At 38.7% G+C, this 23134-nt stretch overlaps 1 protein-coding gene across 2 annotated transcripts in view; it reads left to right on the forward strand.

The window, feature by feature from the left end:
* Positions 1-23134, forward strand: part of LOC110327403 (cytochrome b5 reductase 4) — a 56768-nt gene that overhangs the window by 7127 nt on the left and 26507 nt on the right. The window contains exons 1-8 of one of the 2 annotated variants that reach the window (XM_021206365.2): positions 506-671; positions 3965-4065; positions 6796-6877; positions 13914-13943; positions 15593-15701; positions 16499-16556; positions 17888-17981; positions 22589-22621. In XM_021206365.2, the coding sequence (XP_021062024.1) occupies positions 545-671; positions 3965-4065; positions 6796-6877; positions 13914-13943; positions 15593-15701; positions 16499-16556; positions 17888-17981; positions 22589-22621 (634 nt within the window). In that variant the 5' untranslated portion in view covers positions 506-544. Of the gene's footprint in view, positions 1-505; positions 672-3964; positions 4066-6795; positions 6878-13913; positions 13944-15592; positions 15702-16498; positions 16557-17887; positions 17982-22588; positions 22622-23134 lie in introns of those variants that run through there. The other variant, XM_021206364.2, reaches the window with a different exon arrangement.

Here is a 23134-nt window from a genome sequence, read left to right on the forward strand (position 1 = left end):
TCCCTGTAATAAAAATAAAAATAAATCAATTAAAGTTAATAAGAGTAAAAACTTTGGCTAAAAGTTTTCTTTTTAAAAGTTAAAGAAAATAAAAGAAAAATTAAATTTTTAACGTTTTTTTTTTTTTTTTTTTTTTTTTTTAAGAAAGAAAAAACCAGGCATATCAGCTTACTTTTGTAATCCTAGTTCTCAGGAGGATTGATGGCTGCCAGTTTTGTAACCAGTCTTAGCTGCTACATGGCAGGACCTTCCTTGTTGAAAATGGCAGATAAAGTAAACTTCTAATGTAGTAGCACAATTTCACATGCACCCATCGTCCCCAGACATGATGAGAGAAGTTATAGAATTGTTGGGTTGTAGTTTTATCATTTTTTTTTTTTGAGATGGGATCTTGCTGTGTAGGATTTCTTTTAAAAGGCTAATAAAGGATGGAAGTAGTCCAAAGGCAAATGGACGGAGGAGGATCGGGAAGCAGCCAACTTAGAACCAGACATAGCTTTTGTTTTCTGTCCTCTAGGTACCTTTAAAACAAGGCAGGAGTCTTATGGATTGGATCCGACTGACCAAGAGTGGGAAGGACTTAACAGGATTGAAGGGAGGGTTAATTGAAGTAACTGAAGAAGAGCTTAGGAAGCACAACAAGAAAGAAGACTGTTGGATATGCATAAGAGGTAAGCGACACTTCTAAACATTGTAGAAACGCCTGGGCTTTCAGACTTGGTAACAAAAATTGCCTTCCTGGATCGTAAATAATGTTGTTTTCACTTTGGACTGTATTTTTCCTTGTACAGCCTTTTACATTTGATGCAGAAGACAGGGAACTAATGGGATGGAAGTCTTTTGTAGCATCCTTATGTTGCATTCCCTTTGAAAGGAACCAGGTGTTTGCCAAGAAATTTAACACCAAGGTGATGCAGTTAAAATGTTCAGGGGCACCCAGTATATGGCATAGCACCCATACAGAGCCTTGTGATTGAATGCTCTTAGAAAAAAGGTCTCTGAGACTAAAGGGAACCATATGTGTTTGTTGTATGCACCTATACATATTTGTATGTGTATATGCATGTGGTACCCATGCACACTCATGAGAAAGAACACTGTTCCATGTGTGTCTGTGGAGGCCAGAGGTTGATGAGCTATAGATTCAGTGAGAGACTGACTTAAAGCATAATGAGGAGACAGCTGAAGTTAACCTCTGGCGTCCACATACATGTGCACCTACATGCTCCCGTGCATATACCCACACTCACACACATACACAAGGAATCAGTTCATTAGGAACACCATGTTGATGTGTGATAACAAAGTTTCAGAGTATATAGCAGACAGCTGAAGAACCGAGGGACAGAATTATAATTATCATTCAAAGTTGTAGATTTTAATCCCTTTCAGCAGTTGTTAGAACTAGATAAGCATCTGTAGACATGATAATGAAATTGGTGGTGCAGTTTCTTTATTGAACACAAGATGGCGAAGTCTTCACAGTCCTTAGACTATAAGGCTTAGAGAAACTCAGGTATAGTTGAAAAATGGTGAATTACTCCATGTTTTTAACTTATGAACATATCTTTTCCTGTTATATATTTTGGGGCTAATATCATTAATAATGGTAAAATTTTAAGTAAGTAAAAATGCTGTTCTATAATGGGATATAATACTTGTTACATACATGAAAGACATTAAATTCATTTATTAAATGTAGTCTAGAACTTTAATATTTGTTTGAATGTTAAAACCAAAAATTAGTTTTTAATATGTTTACTTTTAATTACCTGAGTACTTTCAGACTGTTTTGGGGCCTTAAAATAACCCCTAATCTTTTAACAATTTTTGAGAACATTAAAAGGCTTTTGTTTGCATGATGTCTCTTAACATTACCATTAATTAAAATTAAGAAATGTAAAGAATATTTAAAATTAATTTAATAAAACTACTGTATGTTGTACATAGTACCTATGTTCATGAAAATAACTTTTCTAAATGAAAAATACAGGAATACATAATTTTTTATTTTGGTAAATATCTCTAATATATAGCTTGATAGATGACAGTTCATGTGTATTGTTGTGTGTCTATCTCCACTGTCATATCACATATCCATGTAGCTTCGAGAAAACCCCACATTTATGAAAGAACAAGAATTTTAAACATCATATTTTAGTTTTATTGGAAAAATATTTTCACCTTGCACCACAAGAAGTGTCTTTTTTGAGCTTCCTCTGGAGTCTTTGGGCTCTACCGTGAGACTCTGTAAAATAGAATAGAATAAAAAAGAAACAAAAAATTTCCAGTCATTGAACATGTGGCCCAAAGCCTGTGCTTACCCTTAATTCTGTGTGGTCAGCCATGGTGCTTCACATGCATAGTTAGTTACCTAGCCTGGGACACTGTGGCACCTGCACCTGGAAGATAGACAAACAGACATAGGTCTTTGGCACTAACCCATGGTGGGTCTAAGATGGGCCTGTCTGAGGGTACCATCTTATAGATCTTATAGATCTGGGCTTGAAATTACAGTGGAGTGTGCTGCAGTTCTGAATCTAGACACCTTTAGATGGGGTAGCCTGATTCAGATTCTGCAGGTTGTTAAAGGCTTTTTTTGTCTCTAGAGAGTTTGAGATATAACTAAAAAACAAGCTTTCAACAATTAGGACTTTCAAAATTACCATTGAGAGGGGAAATTTTGGCATAATTCTTGGTACATCTATGATAGACAGTAAATAGATTTATTAGATTATTATAATCTGGAATTTTAATATTTGAATATGAAAACCATAATTCAGGGTTTTTTTTGTTTTGTTTTGTTTTTTGTTTTGTTTTTTTTTTTTTAGGTTTTTCGAGACAGGGTTTCTCTGTATAGCCCTGGCCATCCTGAACTCACTCTGTAGACCAGGCTGGCCTCGAACTCAGAAATCCACCTGCCTCTGCCTCCCGAGTGCTGGGATTAAAGGCGTGCGCCACCATGCCCAGCCATAATTCAGTTTTTAATATGTTTCCTTTATTTGTGTGAGTGCTGCCAGATTTTGAGTCTTGAAGTCCTCCCATTCTTCAAATCACCAAGCCTAAAACTCTGTATGAATAGCTTCTTTCATGAACAAAATACCCAAGATAAACAACTTTTAAAAAGGTTTCATTTGGCTGATGCTTTAAAAGATTTCAGTCTATGGTCATCTGGCTGCAAGGCTTTGATGCCATTAGCAATGTGTTACATGATGGTGAAAATACATGGCAGAGGAAACTGCTTGGCTCATACATAGCCAAGAGCTAGAAAGACCAAAAGGGGGCCTGGATCTTCCTTAATGAGCTAGTTTCTTCCACTAGGCCCAGCCAACTGAAAGAGCACATAAAATGCCAATAGCACCCAAACATCAACACAGATCCTTAAAGGACATTCGGGATCCAAAGTATAACACCATATGACTGTTTATTATATTTCCTCCTAGATGTGTATATCTACAATTAGTGAAATCATGTGTATCCACACAACTCATACATAAGAACACAACAGAAAAGCCCTTCTAGTGATGAGTGGATGAACCAAATTTGAACAATTTACTCATGGGTCAGCTTAATAAAGACCATGGCTGCCCTCACAGCAGAGAGTGGCACTTTCACTGGTATTTAGGAAGGACCTGAGTGTGTGCAGGTCTCAGGGCCCTCTTCACATAGCTCCATGGGAACTAGGGATCGTGAGTGTTGCTCTTCTAGTCGCAGGTATTGATGTAAGTATTAAACATCCTTGTCTTAAGCAGCAAGTCCCATGTTATTCAAGAGAGACCAGAAAACTGACAGATCAATTAGCTAGTTCATAATCAGTGGGATTTCAGACTTTACAGCTCTCACTACTTTGAAAAAATGAACTCCCAAATGAAGTGTTGGGGGAGAGTTATCAGAACTTATACTTAAAGGCCTTACAATTTGTAAGAAGTTCATTTGGACATCATTTCTCCTTGTTTTGATGCAGGGTTTGTTTACAATGTCAGCCCATATATGGAGTATCATCCTGGTGGAGAGGATGAACTTATGAGAGCCGCAGGAGCGGATGGAACAGATCTTTTTAATGAGGTAAATTGCTTCAGGTAATCAGAACATTGTATGCATGGATTTAGGAGTGAGACATTTGTAGGAAGAAAATACTTGGATTCATTTGAGATGGGTGGGCTTGAACTCTGAAATGTAGGCGGATGTTCACAGGTGGCAGCTATTCATGAGATTTCTCAAATCATTTTATTAAAATTCTAGAGGTGGTTTCAGTATGTGGCATGCACTTTGTCTCCTCTGCTGGCAAGACTTGCACTCATCTTGATTTCTTTTAGTAATGATGGTAATTGGCTTATTGAAAAGACAGTCAGTGGGAGAAGGGACTGGTGGATCTGCTGTTACAAAGTACTGCAGTTTTTTAATTAAATAATAATAATAATAATTATTATTATTATTATTTTTTAGTTAGCATACAGCCTTCTTCTTTCTTCATAGGGAGATAGTTGTTCATCCAATCTGTGTTACTGTGTACCACCCATACATCTTGGAGAAAGTTAGATAATGGTGATTAATGAATAGGAAACTTATTTTTCCTCAATAGGAGAGGGTCTACATGCATTTCAAAAGATGCTAACATCAGTACCTTTTCCTCCAAATTTGCAAACGAATATTAGTTTCCTCACTATTTAAAGGTTCCATGGGATATGTTAATTACTATCAATTTTGTTAATGTTATTCTGACATCATAGTCGTTAGAAGTTTAGTAATTCGCCTTTGTTTCACATTTCATTTAGTATTTTAATGATAACTAACTATGTTATATAATACTAGGTTTTTACTATTTAAGATACTTGAATCCGATTGGGGTATTTTATGGTTGGTTTGATCAAACATAATTTGATTTCTTCTTCTCCTGTTTTCTGTTATGTTGGTTTTTTTTCTTAATACTTTTTCTTTATTTCTGAGATTATAGGTAGTTATTTTTTGATCAGACTGTGAAAAATGTAATTTGTTTTGTGTTTAAAAATACTTAGCTGTATCTGCTTTAATAGTGGGATATGTTTGCTCTGATGTGAAGTCCTATTTGCTCATTGGTTGCATTAGAGTCTTCTTGCTTCTCTAAGACATGTTCCCTTTGTGTTTGTTCCCAATGCAAACCAAGTCAGCTCATGCCTAACTTGTCTGCCGTGATGATTCTCTTGAATTTCCTTGTGTCATCTGGTTGAATGTACCTCTTCAGCAGAAGGTTTCTCAATAAAACAGTAAAATCTCATAGTTTACATTCCTCAGCACCGAGTCTATATGGGCTGTGTGTGAGGAAGGAGGTGTTGTGCTTAACACATTGCTATATCCCATGGCTTTAATAAGCCAGCAAAGTTTATTATTTATAACTATTACTCACTATAAATAATTTTGTGTTTTAGAAGCTTCTGGTATATTCTAGAAACTATCTTTCCCTAGAAAGCTTTCCCTATGTCTCGTATTTGAGTTGTACAAAGGATTTTATTGGTTCATGTCTTTATTGTCTTTGTTTCCAGTTTTGATTGCACTGCTGACCCCTTATCTTATCATTCCACATAACTGATGGACTGAGATGGCCTGTTGGTCTTTCAACCCAGTCTCCTGTGACCACACTGTCTTACCAGCTCTCTGTGTTTCCTGGTGCCAGTTTCCAGAGAAAGGGATTGAGCTGCTCAGTAGTCTTTGTCTTTTCCCATCATGCTGATAGCTTTCTGTTCAGGTGTAGTTTGGGTAACACAGCAAATATATTCACCTTCGTAAGGATGATTGTCTAAGCAACATCCTGCTGCTCTTCAGCTCTCAGTGGACATCACTAACAGTGAAACGAATGCAGTCTCCTGGCTGGTCTTTGAGTCCCTGAGGAGAGTAAATACTCTCCTTTGAGCAGACATAAGTACCTGCCTGCAGTTTAGAGTCCTGGAGTTGACAAAAGCCTAGCCCTTGCCTCCTTGGTGTCTGACTTTTCTCTGTCTGCTTAAGTAGTCCGAGTTCTTACATGCCAAAGGCAGGCTTCACTCAGTAGGGGTGCATTGTGAGTCACTGCAAATAAAATGTCACTTTCTAGTATTAATAAGTGTATGCCCATTTTGTAATATATTTGCTATTTACTGTTACTTATTTCCTCAGGATTATTAAGATCCTGTTAACAATATTGTTTGACCTTTTTTTAAAAAAAATACTTGAACAGTGTATTATGACTGATATTGAGTAATATAATTGATTTATTAATTTTTAATTTTATGTTCTAATAATTTTGTGTTCTTTCTAATCTTTTTACAATTGAAAATTTAAATTCTTTTTTAAAGATTTTGTGAATTTAAACAGTGTTATGCTTCTAGCATAGTGATGCATACCTGTAATCCTATCACTCAGGAGGTTGAGGCAGGAGGATGTCTGTGAGTTAGAGGGTAGCTTGGGTTACATAGTTTGTTCCAGACCAGGCTGAGTTCAGAATTTCCATTTTATTATACAGGAAGAATATGACAGTAATTTTCAGACATTGTGAGCACTAATGCCTACTCCCAGTCTATGATGCTTTCCATTGCATTGCAAATGGCAAAGAAAATTAAAAAAAAAATTACATCTGAGTGTTCTTTTGAAATTGTTGGGACCTCGTGGACACCCGACAGTGGTGTGGACAACCCATTGAAAATACTGTTCTAAACAGTCTTTATCTCTTGCTGGCTAATTGAATCTGCTTCAGAGCAGTGTATGAAGTTTTAGCTCTGCTCATGGTAAAATAAGAACATTCTGTGGTCATGTTGCCTGTCGGCCATTCATCTCCCATGCTAGGTTCATCGTTGGGTCAATTATGAATCCATGCTGAAAGAATGTCTGGTTGGCAGGATGGCTGTGAAGCCTGCTGTTCCAAAAGGTAAGTAAAGCAGAGTGTCTTTTGAAAATAAAATTGAATTTCAATGAATAGGCGTAAATAAGTCACAGTACTTTCCCCAATTATACTGGCCTTCTACTGTATCTGCTCTAGAGGTTTTATTCAACCTTGGGCCTCCACATGCATGCGTACACCTACCCACAGATGTAAGAACGTGTACACACACACACACACACACACACACACACACACACACACACAAATGGAGAAAAGAAAAAGAATTCTGTATGTCTCCCTTTTTAAAAAGAGATGTATTTTGTAGAAAGTTGTAAGGAGTAAAAATTACACAGAAAGGAAACCTTTGTTTGCTTCCTGGTTTTTAGTAATCTCACATGCTGTCACTAACTAAGCAAATTAGTGGCAGTACTGGTTACAGATGTTGGCTGAATTGTTTTAGTCTTGAGGTTTTACATTTAATTTTTTAAAATTAATTTTAGAGTAGGCACCTCACTCTGCTATTCCAGGCTATACTCAAACTCATGGTCCTTTTTCCTTAGCCTCTGAAAAGTTGGGATTGCAGGTGTGGCAGGGGTGTGGCCCCTGCTCAGCTTATAACTTAACTGTTTTGATTGCTTTCACTGGACTCAAAAAACAAAAAACAAAACCTGTAAGAAGTGATACAGTACAGTGTTGCCTTCTGCCTTTGTCTCCTATTTATCTTGATGCTTCTTTGTCTCCTCACTGATGTAGCCTTACTCTTTATTAAGCTTCTTTAAAGGCTAACTCCCTCTGAGCTGGAGCTCTCCTGTCTGACAGCTATTCCTGACCCTCTTTCATAAGAGACCCTCTTGGAGTTTGAGTGGACTGCAGAAGCAGGAATACTTCATATGGCTCCTTTCTGTGAAGGGATAGAGCCATTTCTGTTCAGTCACTCCTGACTCTGGCTCTCATTCAGAATGAACGGTCTGTTCAAACAGAATCCTTGATGCTTACTTCAGTGAATTTTGAAATTCAAGGCTTTATTGCTGGAAACGTCTCTCAGTAAACAGCTATGTAGGTCCTGGGATTTTAGATCCATAAAGGAATGTCCATGGCCACATAGAGGTAGGGAACAGGGGCTTGGATCTATAAAAGGCAAGAAGTTGGAACCAAGCCCCTGTTTATGGCCTGGACTTGGTAGAACTATGTATTTAATGGAAAAGTTTATAACAGTAGAGGCAGATACTGAACTTTCATGTCTTTCGCAACCTTTTTAATAAAGTGATAAAGGATAAGAAAGAATTTTGTGCAAGAATCTGACACAGTCCTCATAGTAGTGAGGGTGTGCTTCCTGGTGTTCACTGAAGACAATATTGGTTTTTATTAAAAGAACATCTTCATTGTACTTCCAGCTCAGCAAGGAGGCCAGCAACTCTTCAACTCAGATTTGTCTCCCTTAAGTGATAATGCGGGATTTGTAGGAAGAGAAGGGAAAAGCAAGTTGTTGATTGGTCAGAAAGGAGAGTTTGGGGGTTCTTTGTATAAGTATAGGAGGGCAATGTTCCACTTCACAGATTACATAGATGGTGGTGGTAGTGGTGGTGGTCTCCTCCTCTTCCTCTTCCTCTTCCTCTTCCTCTTCTTCCTCTTCCTCCTCTTCCTCCTCCTCTTCCTTCTCCTCTTCCTCTTCTTCCTCCTCCTCCTACTCCTCCTCCTCCTCCTCCTCCTCTTCCTCCAGCTTCCGTGTAGACCAGGCTTACCTCAAATTTGCAGCTATCCTTTAGGCTCTGTTTCCTAAGTGCTGGGGTTACAAGTGTGCACTGCCACCATGCCTGCCTATGCAGGCTACCTTTATTTTATTTCATTGCAATCCTTGGGATTGAACCCAGGGCCTTGTATATGCTAGACAAGCATTCTATTACCATTCTGCAGCACTTGCTTGGTTATATTTGAGGGTAGCTAGGATGTCATCCGTCAGGGATTATGAGCTCATATTAAAAGAGCGTTGACTGGTGGGACTAGCTGCCTCTATGCACATTCGCTCTCCAGCCCTGAACCACGTTTGCATGGGAGCTGATAGCTTTTCCTGAAGCAGCTGCTAAATAACATACTTAGTAATGTATCAGTGTTGCCAGGCATTTCCTAACCAACTTCAGTCTGACCTACCTGGGAGTTCTGATAGGCCCCTTACCAGTTTGAAGCAAGGTTGGAGTTTAAGCATATCACCTACATGATCCCAGAAACCTCAGACCAAGAGCTAGTCTCGCACTGCTGTTTCCCAGTGTACCTAGCAAATGCCCATGAGAATTTGTATCAGAAGGACATGAATTTAACCCTCTTCCCACAGACACAGGTCAGTTGTTAGGACACCCAAGGAAGGAAGTCAGAAATAAAGGGCAGTTGTGCTGTTGAGCTATGTTATGCCTGTCCAGAGTTGTGATAATTGTGTCTTAAATTTTAGAGAAATGAGATTGAATTGAATACCTAAGTTTAAAATGGCACTATTAAAAGCAGCCATGCGGAACCGAGAATGAACCAGTGAGGACTACGTTTTAGAAAGGAAAAAATAGAAGCACATAAAATTAAAAGCTCGTCATATGAAGAGCTCAGCAGGTAAGACAGGGAAGCTGCAGGGAACATGAGATCAAAGAGCAAAGCTTACACAGAAGAAATATGGTGCATGGGGAACACATGCAGGACACATGGACTCTCCCTGCCTAAGGCTTGTAATCAGACTTCTAGAAGGAAGTCACAGTGAGAGTGAGGAGAGAGGCAGTGCCTGAAGCTGATACAGGCTAGAACTTTTCAGATTTAATGAAAGGCAGATATCTAAAGTTTAGCAAGGTCAGCAAACCCCAGATAAGACCAATAAACAGCATGGCATGTAAAACAGTGTTGGAAGTGTACACACCTGGAGAAGGTAAGAGCAGCCAGAGGAGGACTCACCGACACAGCAGCTCACACAGCAGCAGCTTGCTGCTGGCTACTACAGCTGACCTCCCAGCCAACAGCAGAGGCTAAGAGCAGAATGAATCGTGCTTTGAAAATGCCAAGGAAGAACAACTGTCCTCTTAAGTCACTGTGTAGAAAGTTAAAACAGATGTACATTAGACCATCAAAAGACCCAAGCCCCTCCCCTGAGGGTAGAACCAGAATGAGGAAATGGAGATTTCAGCCTAAGCCCTAATCATAAAGGACTAAATTATAAACACTGCTCTTTTTCTCTGCTGATTCAGGGAAGGGCAGCATTTTTCTTAGGAAAGGAAGGTATGAGCTTTTAGAAACAAAATAAGAACCCCATTTCCTATTCCATCTTTATTCCTGACACTGATGACTGAGGCAGCATGATCTTTGGAAATAGCAGAGTTTTATAGACAAATTTGGGTCCAAGTCTCATCTCTGCTGCTTAGACCTTGTTTTCTTAGGTACCAGTCATAGATGATACCTATTGGTAATATTTTTCATGAATAAAATGAAGTATAATAATGAAATGGGAAAATAGTACATGAGTAAATGTGCTTGCCACACAAGTTCAGACTCCCAGAACCCAAGTAAGAGCTGCCCATGGTGGAGCAGCATCTGTAATCCCAGTAATCCCTAATAACTGGACTAACTCCTATAGGAGATGGGAGGCAGGGACAAGAACTAGGCCCACTAAGCTACACCTAGATATACTGGGTTTACAGTAAGACCAGTGCCCAAAGGTGTCATTTACCTTTGTGCCATGACTGTACATCAACAAGCACCAACATGGCAACTTTAATATTTCACACATTTACACTCATGGATGAACATTGTAAAGATGTTGAGGAATTAACTGAAGCAAATTTGCCAGCCAACTGGAATCTCAGCAACATGTGAGTGTGTGTGTGTGTGTGTGTGTGTGTGTGTGTGTGTGTGTGTCTGTGTACCACAAGTTTGGGGGATCCTTAGGCTAGTGTGAAGGGGAACCTTCCTACCTTGTGACATCTTTCAGTTTGAAAATTTGGATGTTATTTTAGTTTATTATTCTTTAAAACTTTAAAAAGCTCCAAACAACTTGCTGAGGGGATTAATTTGATCATAATCGTATAGCACTTGTGTGGCTATTAAAATATATTAGACTTTTGTGAATTGACTGCTGTCATTACAACTAGACTTAAGATCCAATCCCCCCCCACCCCCGCCAGCTTTCCCCCCTCTCCTCCCCCCCCCCACCATGCTGAAGAACTTAGTGCAGTTGACTGACAGGCAATCTCTGACTAATTGAGCTCTTCCAGAAGAGAGGCTTTAGCCAGACATTAGGAACATTTAGCCAACATTAGGAAAGGATATCAGTTTTGTGTTTCATGGAGTCTTTCAAATGATGCAACTAGTTTCCACAAATACTGAATTTCTTCTTAGAGAAACTAAAATGATGAAAATGTAAATGTGTTTAACATGAAAAAGAGTTTATATGACTCAGCTTTTTAAAACTTAGACTGGTATAATTGTGAAGGTAATTTAAATAATTTAAGAGGAAGCTTTCTTCATACTGGAATTTTCTTATATTAAAAACTGGGCAGTGGGGGAGTTACTTCTGAAAAAATCCAATAAGTTATGGCAGATTGAAGTCAGAGCACATTAGGCAAAATAGTCCTCTGATGTAATTTTTTTTCCTAGAAACAAATTACCTAGAGTAATTTTTCAAAATCTATGAGTGCCTTGGGTAAAAACAGATTTTTTTCATAACAAATGAAATGTATTAGACCATGGCTCTAAAATGCACGGAGATGGCTTTAATTTGCAATACTGTGAACTCGCTGTTTCTTTTCAGGCAAAGCAGATAATCACAGCCGCAGTAGCCATAGCAGGTCACACTGATGGGGGACAGTTAGGACCAGGCAGTGGACGTCAGTGCTCCCTTACAGTGACAAATGCGGTTCTTTGGCAATGATAAGCAATAGGCATTTGAGGTATATCTTTTATCATGCTTTAAGTCTTGTATGTTTTTAGGAAGTTTTAAACAACAACATGTCAAGGAAAGTAGGGTGGGGTTTCAGGGGAGACAGATTACATCTTGGCTTTGCTGAGGAGCTATGGGTCAGTTTAGGCCTTGGCCTCTTACTTACATTCTTGAGGAATAGTTTGTAAGAATCCTTTCAGCTATAGAATTATTTTGATTAACAGGGAAAGGTGACAGTCTGGTTTTCTTAGTTATTATCACTGTGTGTTGGAGGAGTGAATTAGAGGTGGTTATGGGAGTTTGAATTATTAGAAATTAGTAGACAAAATATTTGAAAGCTGAACATGTCACATACCTGTAACTCCAGCCCTTAGGAGGTTAAAACAAAAGGACCACACGTTTAGGGATCCTGAGGCTAGTGGGACGGAGAACACCACCTTGTGACATCTTTGACATTTTGAATATGTTATTTTAGTTGGTTATTCTTTAAAACTTTTTAAAGCTACTAACAACTTGCTGAGGAAATTATTTTGACCATAATTGTGTAGCACTTCTGTGGTTATTAAAATATATTAAACTTTTATGAGTTGGCTGCTATCCTGAAAAATATACCTGAAAAATGTTTTCTGGGTTAACTCTGATAATTATATCATATGTACACATGAAAATCTTAACATATTTGCCTCATTTTGGTGACTTTCTCCTTATTATAGTATAGGTATAGTTACAGACTGACAGACTGATAATAGTCAGTGTTAATATTTGTATTTTATAGAAAATAACCAGTATGTTTTCTTTATACTAAGTTAGAATAGGACATCTCAGACAAAGCTTGGAGTGTAAGTGCTCTTAGGATGTGTATGTGACTGAGTGGTAGAAACTGTGCTATGCATTCTCAGAGTCCACAGATTGTTTGCTAGCACTTGGGAGTAAGGGGTCAAGAAATAAATCTACCAAAATATTGGGAGGAAGATGCACAGATATATGTGTGCGTACACACACACACACACACACACACACACACACACCTATCTGGAGAAATGGGCTGATAGTCTGTCTCCACTAGAATGACTTACTTGAAAGAAAGGCCTTCCATGTCATAGTCCCCTTTTTTTTTTTTTTTTTTTTGAACAGACGGATGGGTAGATGGATGCTAGATAGATGGATGGTAGATAGAGCTCTCCAAGCCAAACTACTCAACCAACAATTTTATTTCTTTTCTTTGGCCTTTTTATACATTCTCAGACAAAAAAAAAAAAAAAAGGCACTCACTGAAAAGTGGATATTAGCTCAGAAACTTAGAATACCCAAGATACAATTTGCAAAACAGAAGGAAGACCAATGTGTGGATACTTCATTCCTCCTTAGAATAGGGAACAAAATGGGAACAAAATACCCATGGAAGGNGTTATAGAGACAAAGTTTGGAGCTAAGTCTTAAGGATGGATCATCCAGAGACTATCCCACTCGGGGATCCATCCCATAATCAGCCACCAAACCCAGAACTATTGTATATGCCAGCAAGATTTTGCTGAAAGGACTCTAATATAGCTGTCTCATGTGAGGCTATCCCAAGGCATGGCAAATACAGAAGTGGATGCTCACAGTCATATATTGGATGGAACACAGGGCCCCCGATGGAGGAGCTAGAGAAAGTACCCAAGGAGCTGAAGGAGTCTGCAACCCTATAGGTGGAACAACAATATGAACTAACCAGTGCCCCCAGAGCTCGTGTCTCTAGCTGCAAATGTAGCAGAAGATGGCCTAGTCGGCCATTGTTGGGAAGAGAGGCTCCTTGGTCTTGAAAATTGTATATGCCCCATACAGAGGAACACCAGGGACAAGAAGTAGGAGAGAGTGAGTAGGGGAGCAGGGCGGGGGGAGGGTATGTGGAACTTTCGGGATAGCATTTGAAATGTAAATAAAGAAAATATCTAATAAAAAAAAGAAAAAGAAAATTACCTCATATATAAAATGATACACAAAATGGGAGTTACAGAAAGATGTTTATATCAAGTTTAAAGTAGATCATATGTGTTCATATATAATGAACATGTATAATAGCCCCATTTCTATTCTTGGAATTTCTATTCTATTCGTTTAACAATAAAAATAACTTGATATTCTCTTTCATGTTATAGTATTCTTATCTGACTTTTTCCTTTCCAAATACAGACTGTCATGAAGGAAAGAGAGTCTTAAATGGTAAGTCATATAAGTTAATAATAAAAATTACTCAAATTTACATGCTTATGTGTGATATAGCTACACACAATTGTCTGGGGTATTCAGAATTTTTTTTTAAATGCAAAAGCTGCTGTTGCTTAGCCAAACTTAAGGGATTTACTAGAATATTATGGGCCCCTTATTTTAACTATTCCTCTTAAAATAATTGCTTCCATGAAATCTCTGAGCCCAATGCATAAATGCTTATAGTGACTAAACCAGGACTAAGGTGGTCTCTTAGGCACGTGAGTTCACCTCTGGTGTTAGGACAGATTTCAGTAGCTTATTACTCTAGGCAGCTCCTCGACTGAGCAGTACGTACAGACATTCTCATGGTTGGCACTGCCCTTTTAGCACCCAAGTGTGGTGTGGTGGTCAATACTGCTTCATGAAATGCATGGGGCTCCTCTGAATTATGTTATTGTACCTGTAGATTCAGATATTTTTCCCTCACTGTTTACAAAGCCAAGTTATAGAAATAGAATTAGCAAGCTAGGTTTGCAGTAGAATTACAATCTTTTTAAGAGAGAAGATCGGCTGTAATTTGCCATTTATGATGTTTGGGGTTGTTATGGTGTAAGACTGCAGTAAATGCAGGGCTGATCTTGGGCTCCATCTGCTGGTGACTCTTCTGTGATGCTACAGAAATTGTCATCCCTCTTACCTACCACGTGTGGCTTTCTGTATCATTACTTCTGGTGCACTCTATTTAACATTTCAATAAAGATATCCTTAAATGTGAAACATCAATCTTCATTGTGGAGCCGTTACATGTTGTGACTTGGATCCTGTATAGCAGTGAGTTGCATATGTATCTGTTTTTGTGTACATATCTATGTACATTGGTATAGATTTGTATTTTGTAACTGTCCCTACATTTGGCTTATCTAAGTTTATATGGTAATTTTATATTTGCAAATGTAATGTGCCTGCTTTTTGTGTCATTATTCCAACAGCTGATTAAAATCCTGAGTGGGATAGATGAGTTTTGTTGTGCAGTAGGGCCCAGATTCAGCTAGCACTGTTGAGAGGGAGAGTGTTCTTTTGGACTACCTTACTTATTTACGCTGCTCTAACTTGGGCTTACCCCGTGTTCCCAGAGGATATCATGTAAGATTTGTTTGTTTATGGTTTCTTCTTGTACATGTTGAAATCAAGATAGATTCTGTTAAGTTTGGCATTGCTCTCTTCTCATAAGCTGTACCTCTGTGCTACTCTCTTGATTTTTTAAAAGGTATCTGGAATTGATCTCCTTTGTGCTGTGGTAGGTTTCACTCATTAGAACTGTAATGTGTATAAGGGTAGACAAAAAAGCCAGACCAAAGGACACCCTGTCTATGATCCCTTCTCTATATAGTAAGTAGTGCCATTAATACATGTCCATCAATTTAAATCTAGTCTGGTGTCATAAGTCACAATAATGGCTACCACTGGGAGAGAGCAAACTTTTGGAAAACACATAAAGAGCATGCTGGTGACAAGGATCTCTCTGCCTTATGAAAATGCATTTAGTAGCATATTTATTACTATGTCCTGTATGTATGTATGTATGTATGTATGTATGTATGTATATTAAAATGAGTCAAGTGTGATGTAGATAAATTGCTGTTTGTTTTGATTTTGAGAAGGCATGCTTCCCAAGAGCCAAGTGACAGACACACTGCCCAGGGAAGTGACAGACACACTGCCCAGGAATGTGACAGACACACTGCCCAGGGAAGGCCCCAGTTCTCCAAGGTATGCACTGTTTTTATATTTCAAAGTGAGAGCAGTTTTACACAAACCCACAAACATTATAGGAAAGAGCCAAAGGGTTGGTTTACTGCTTCCTGCCAGTCAGTCTTGCTTAGCGTACAAACTGTAGTACTTCATTTATCAGATACAGAGGCAGCAGGAGCTATTCCATAAACAGGTTTTAAGTAACCAAAGTTGGATTCATTTTAAATACTTTAAAACACTGTCTTATTTTTTTTTCTGATGATAAAATGTAGATTCAGGGTAGAAAACATAGAAACAGGAAAACCAGTTGTAACCCCATTAACCGTAGACATAGATGCCTAACACTGTGCTTTCTGACTTAGGCACTACCTGTCCACACTGTATTTAAATTATGGTTACAGTCTTGCCTGTGAGCAGTATCTGTTGTTAGTATTCTGTGAAAGCATTTTTTTATTTGATCACATAACCATGCTACCATTTATCTTAGTATTCAATCTTTATATACCTATTTTGGTGGAGTTTTTAAAAAATAAATTTGAATGGAAATACTTTAAAATGTTTTAAACACTAATTTTCCTGACCGATTAATACCGAATGTTTGTTCATGGTGCCTTAAATGCACTCAGGCTTCCTTTTTGTTATTCTTTTCCCTCCACTGGTCTGTGCTGCTCTAACAAAAGCACCTTGCTATACATAGGATTAAATAAGTTTGTGGACAGTTTGTTAAGGGACTAAGAATGCCTCCATGTAGCTGTCTTTACATAGGTAATCAGTATTGACTTGATCAGCTTTACCTTAACTTTCATTACTTACAGCTATGATTGGTTCCAAACAGAGTCTTCAGTCACCATTGTTGTGTACACCAAACAAAAGGTAAGCATTTATCGACAACAAATAGTAAGAATTAGTCAGTTCATTTATATGAGTCTTTTTTCTGCAATCTTTTCTTATATTAACCAATTCATTCTTCACAACAACCTCAAGGTAGAAAGCACTGTTCTTGCCATTTTACAAAGAAGGATTAATTTGTTTAGAACTTAGTTATTCTGGCTCCTACCTGGCAGATATGCTGTGTAGTCTTTAAACCTCTTAAACATTGTGTGTGCTTTCCAGTTAACTTCTCCATAACATTACATCTTCTGAGATTAGAGAACTTATACTGCTGAAACTTAATATGCTTGAACTGTTAATGGCCTTCAGGTGCCCCCGTGTCACAAAGGTTAGGGAGTTCATTCATTTATGGGGTCTTTGAATGGCACCTCTTCTATATGAGGCAACATTAGATGTTTTCAGTCATATAGTCCAATGCCTGCTGACCTTCCACACTTGAGCCTTGTGGATCTAAAGGCAATCTAAAGAAAATTCCTGGAATTTTCAAAAGTTCAAGCTACTTTTATAGAAGTGCAAAGCCTCATCAGCGCAGGGGCCTCCTATCTCCTGCAGTGGGGATTTGAACACTGTGTTGGAATGGCTACCCTCTTGACTGATAACAGTTGAGTTGGCTCAACACACCACTAGTCCTATCTGCTCTTCTCTCTAGCTCTTATTTCATCATCCCACAGTCTAAAACCAAGAGGGCAGCCCCAGAGAAGCTGGGGTCTGCTCTGCATTAATTCCTGTGGGATTTGAAGTGCAGTGACCAAGGAAAGGGGAGACTACTAAAGGATGATGTAGCCAATGCATGGTATAAGTAGTAAGTACCACACACTTTCACTAAGTCGACATAGAAACGAAAGATGTCTAAGATGTCCCTGAGTAACTTTTAATAGCTGAGGTTAATACGTTATGCACTTCTCCAGGATCACACAGTAATGGAAAAACTAAAATGAAAATAACTAAGGATTTTGATTTCTGACTCATATTTTTATTTTTTGCTGCATTGTTTCTCAAAAATAATATTCTTGAGTAACTAGCAGATGCTCTACAGATAGTCTCAACCATGGTGGGTACTGAACAGAGCACATGTCTGCTTAGTGCTCGTCCTTCCTACCTTTGTAGAAATACAATGATGTCCAGAGAAGGGTAGGAATTGCCTTGCATGAGAAAGAAATGAGAACCAGGAGTAATATTTATGTTGCTGGAGATCTGTAAAGCAGTACATGAAAATGTCACTCACCACCCCACAAATGGGGTTGTTAGGGTCAGTTCTCATGCTTTAATCTTTCTGTCATGCTTTAATCTTTCTGTCTTTACTTCCTTTTAAGAATATCAATTTAGACTCAGTAATCGTTGACCTCCAGGATGACTCCTTGAGAGCAGAAGCAGTCGTCAAGGATCATTCTTACCTTATACATATTGGTGAGTACCGCATTCTTACCTTATACATATTAGTGAGTACCACATTCTTATTCATGGGAATAGCTTGCTTCCTTTCATTTTGGCAGCAGCCTGCTCTGCAGTTGAGAGTGCTGTAATATTTTATTTGCTATTGTTGCTTTGGGTTGTCATTTCTGACTGTTTTATAGTTACTGTTTTCCTTCATGCTAATAAAAATAAAAGCATGACCCCCTTTCCAAGTCTAAGCAACCAGAAGTCTAATGTGCTGTCCATTGCATGACAGATACCTGACTTTAAGCAATCAGATGTGGTCAGAATCCATCATAAAAGTCTCTTGTACTTGATATCTATAAATAAATCCCTGGAAACCTTTGGTCATCATCTGAGCATTCCTTACTGGGGATGCCCCGTCCTTGCCAGCTCTGCTACAGGACATCAAAGGCAGAGACCAAACACCCTGGAATCTCCTCACAGCCCAGAGATAAGCCTTGTTGATTTTGGTCTGAAAGAAGCAACAAGTCAGCAATGAAATCTGGAACCAAAGATAGCCAATGTTGGATCCTGTTTCTCACTTATAACAAGTTTGAGCCTAGGATTTCATTGTTTTCTCCTCTTATGACTATGACATATTTCTAGCTGGAAAATAGATATGACACACACACATATCCCCAAACAATAGTAAATATATATTAGTGTTTTAAAATGAATTGTTACTGTGTATCTGTCCTTGGTGTGTATGTGGATGTGCCATGACTACATGGATGGAGGTTAGTTTTGTGGACTGGGTCCTCTCCTTCTACCCTTACATGGACTCTAGGAAAGGAGGGAGCTCAGGGTGTCAGGCTTGTGTGGCAAGAACTATTTCAGGACATTTGATCATACTGTGAACCCTGAGACTGAACATTGGGAAAACCTGTCTCTGGTTATGGTGTGGCTCAGCCCTATCACACATTTTTAATCCAAGTGTGTTGCAGGATATTTGATCATACTATGAGACTGTGTACTGAAAAATCTGTTTGTAGTTGTGGTGTTGCTCGCACTTAGCACACACCTTTAATCCCAAACAATGAAGGTAAAGTTAGTTTGTAGTAGGAAGTACCTATGTTTAAAAGTGATGCCTAATTGTGTGGTAGACAAAGTGACAAATCAAAGAAAGATTAAACAGGATAGGATATGATATGTGTAACTTTTGTGAGATGAAAGCTGTAAGAGGAAGCAGTGCAGGGGGCGAGGCCGTTTCACTGGAGAGTTTTAGAGACAGGTTGAAGAGAGAGAACAAGCTAGAGAAGGCGAAGGCAGAATGACCAGAGAATGAAAAGGAGCAAGAAAATTAGAACAGATTGCCACAGTTAGTTTGAGGCCAAGCAGAGCAATTCAGGAGGAGCTGAGAGAAGCCAGATTGAATCAATCAGCATGGAAAGATATTTTGAGCCAGAATAGCTGAGTTGACCAGCCAGCCAGAGTCCCAGAAAGAGCTAAAAACATTCTAGCCATAGATAAGATTGTACAGAGGCTAGAAGCTTCCAGGACTAGGCCCAAGTTAACAGAATGAGGCAGTAAGCCTCAGAAACAAGAATTACTACAGAAGAATAAAAGATACAGTTAACAAAGCACCTTTACCCACTGAGGCATCTTTCCAACTCCCAACTCCCACAACAATGCTTTAAACATGGCAGTTGGTTGAACAAAATACAGATTGAAACTCTCAACTCTCAGAACTCTGCTCACTACTTTATTTATTAATGAAGAGAAGTTCCTTTAATTCTAAATTCAGTCAGAATTTACTATTTTTTTCTTTACCAACTCCCGACCCTTGACCCCAGCCTCATTCAATAGATAACTAACTTCAAACCTCTAAAGCAGTTGTTCTCAATCTATGTGTCATGACCCCCACAGGGTTTGTATATCAGATATTTTACATTATGATTCATAACAGTAGCAAAGGTGAGACAGCAATGAAAATAATTTTGTTGTTGAGGGTCACCACAACATGAGGAACTGTATTAAAGGGTCACGGTGTTAGGAAGGTTGAGTTGTATCCTATGCCTTTTTTCTTGGAATCTGCCTTCCCTATAGAATGCTTAGTTCTTCTCTTCATTAGAGTTTTTTAAGAGATTTGTTTTTGGTTTTACTTATGTGTGTATGGCTCTTTGTATGTGTGTGGGTTCCCAGAGGCATCAAATCCCCAAAAGTTGGAATTACAAGTGATTGTGAGCTTTGCAACCTGGGTGTTAGTAACTAAACTTGGGTCCTCTAGAAAAGCAGGGAGAATTCTTAAGCCATCTCTCCAACCCCAAATTCTTGTCTTTTTTGCTAACGTACAGCCCATTTGCCTCTTGTGGGAAAGATTAATTATACTAGAAAAGCTAGCCTTAGTCATTATCACTTTAAGTTCCAACATTTACTATTCTTTTCATATATATATATATATATATATAAACTTTGTTCTCATTGTAGTCAACAGCCTGTCTTGATTTTCTTTCCAACTGAGTTGTAACTAGAGTTATCCCCAAAGCAGTGCTGGTAGGAGTTCCCAAAACAAGTGTCCCCACACTGTCCTAAGTGAGATTCTTCAGAGAAGGAATCCCTAACCATCAAAGTCTTGTCTAGACACACAATAGGAAACTTAGTTCGGGGCTATAACACATCATGGGATGACTGTTAAAGAATGGGATTTTACACCTCGTTATGACTATAGTGATGCAGAGGAGAAGTTAAATTGAGCTTATATGGGGATTTAGGGAACTTGGCTCGGGGCTATAGCTACTTTAAGATCTTTTGGCCCATGAGACAGCAGCATCTTTCAGAGTATTGAGACTCTGATTGACTTCAAGACCACAAAGGAAAACATGTAGCTGGCTGGATTCCATGGCCATCAAGGTACTTTATATACTACAGGACCGATGAAGTTGGAGAAACTGGATTTGCATTCGAGGAGGAATCTCACTTGCACACATATAAAAAGCAGAAATTCCAGTAAAAAAAAATGCAGTTCAACATATACATTCAAGCTAGAATTGAGCTGGAAACCTCTTCCCTACTGTGTAGCTTTCAGAGTGCCAGAAGTGTCATGCAGGCTTCTGAGGGAGAAAGGCAACAAGGGTTTCCCTAGCAGGGAGCTCTATGAACTATAAGCTTCAACCAGCCGGGAAATAGTGGTATCACTGTGATAGGGATAATCAACCTCTCCCTGATTGGATTGGGTCCACAGAAGAGACACCACACCTAGTGCTAAAAAGCTGACCCAAAACCACATATTCCATAAGCCTATGATGAAAATTACTACCTATTTAGCTAAGTATCTATGTTTAGATATTTAGATTATAATCTTACAGACAGGCTAATCTTAGCTTTAACCAGAGAAGCTTCCATTCATAGTGAATAGACCATTCATAATGAATGAATACAGACACACTTGGCTACCCAAGATGTTGAGTGTGACAGATGCAGGATTAGCCCTAAAGAAGTCATTTTTATTACCCCTCCCAAGGCTCAGGAAACCCTGTGGGAGGGGGAATAGAAGAAATTTAAGAACAAAGGGAGTGAAATTCCATTCTCTAATTGACATAACCCATGTAATTATGAACTCACAGCCACTGCGGTTACTTGGTTTGGATCTACACAACATAGGCCTTCTCAACAGGCATTTATGGGTGGGAGGTGGAAGTAAGGGAGGGACCTGTGGGACCCTATCCCTTGCTACTGAAGTATAGGTTTCTGATGGAGTCTGGACAAGAGGGAGCCACTATCTTGAGTTGTGTGCACACTGGTGAACCCACCAGGCTCTAGTGGATAGTTCCAGTGCAAAGATCACACAGATGACTATGATCCAACCCAGAGAGACAAAAACAAGACATAAATGTGAGAAAGAGCTGAGTAGAGAGAGTACAGGAGGCCAGGGAAGGGGGGAGAGGGAGAGAAGGGAGGGCTACAAGCAATCAGAATACATTTATGTACGTATACAATTGTCAAATAACAAAGTTAATAAAAAGTAAGCTATGCCTGGATTCCAGTGCTATATTGGAAAGACTGAAACACTGGAGAATTCAGATGCCAGATAAACACATTGACACAATGAAATTTAGAGAGAGTGGTAAAGCCATACCTTGTAGTCTCCTTTTCTAGAATAGATATTACTAAGTGCAAAGCCTGTCTCATGTTAACCATTATATCTATAATACCTGGAAAGTGTTCGCTTATAGATTCCCCCACCCCCCCACCCCCGTTGTTTTGGGGCATTGAATACATGTTCAACTATAAGAAAGAGGCAGGGCGGCTAAGTTGACTGTCTGACCAATGTGAACAGGGCACAGATTGCACAGTGGGGCCTGAATCCCAGGTCGCCTTCTATTTCACCTGCCCTACTCACGGTAGGATTGTCAGTGGGGAGAAAGTGGGTTACCAGCTTGTGATGCTGAAATATTTGCTCCTCAGTTAGCAAGAAGAGATATGGGGGAATGGAAGAACTTTAAGTAGTTAGGAGAATTCATTTTCTTTTAGATTCTCATTTTTCTAGTCCTAAGCATTTTGAAACAGTGCATTAAAAATGATCTTACAGGTATAAGACTGATTTTTGTGAATTGAATTTTAGTGGTAATGATAAACTTTTTCTTTTTTTATAATCTCAGGGCTAAGCCATAAAGTTCAAGAAAATTTTTCTGGTAAGTACCAAAAATGATAAACATATTATGCATATATAGATGTAGATGTATAGACACACACACTCATAGGAAGAAATCGAGGCCTTTATCTTAGTTTTCTTACATATATTTATTTTCATGTCATAAAATATACTAATTTTAAAGTACACTCTGGTTTCTGTTTTTTCCTATTTTCTTTTTCTTTGGTTGTTGTCTTTTTTTTTTTTTAAGATTTATTTATTTATTTATTTTATGTATATGAGTACACTGTAGCTGTACTGATGGTTGTGAACCATCATGTGGTTGCTGGGAATTTGAATTTAGGACCTCTGCTCCGCCTGGTAGGCCCTGCTTGCTCCAGCTCACATGCTCCAGCCTAAAGATTTATTTATTATTATATCTAAGTACACTGTAGCTATCTTCAGACGCACCAGAAGAGGGCGTCAGATCTTATTACTGATGGTTGTGAGCCACCATGTGGTTGCTGGGATTTGAACTCAAGACCTTCGGAAGAGCAGTCAGTGCTTTTACCCA

Source organism: Mus pahari, chromosome 10, assembly GCF_900095145.1.
Source record: "Mus pahari chromosome 10, PAHARI_EIJ_v1.1, whole genome shotgun sequence".
In the NCBI taxonomy this organism is placed as follows: domain Eukaryota; kingdom Metazoa; phylum Chordata; class Mammalia; order Rodentia; family Muridae; genus Mus; species Mus pahari.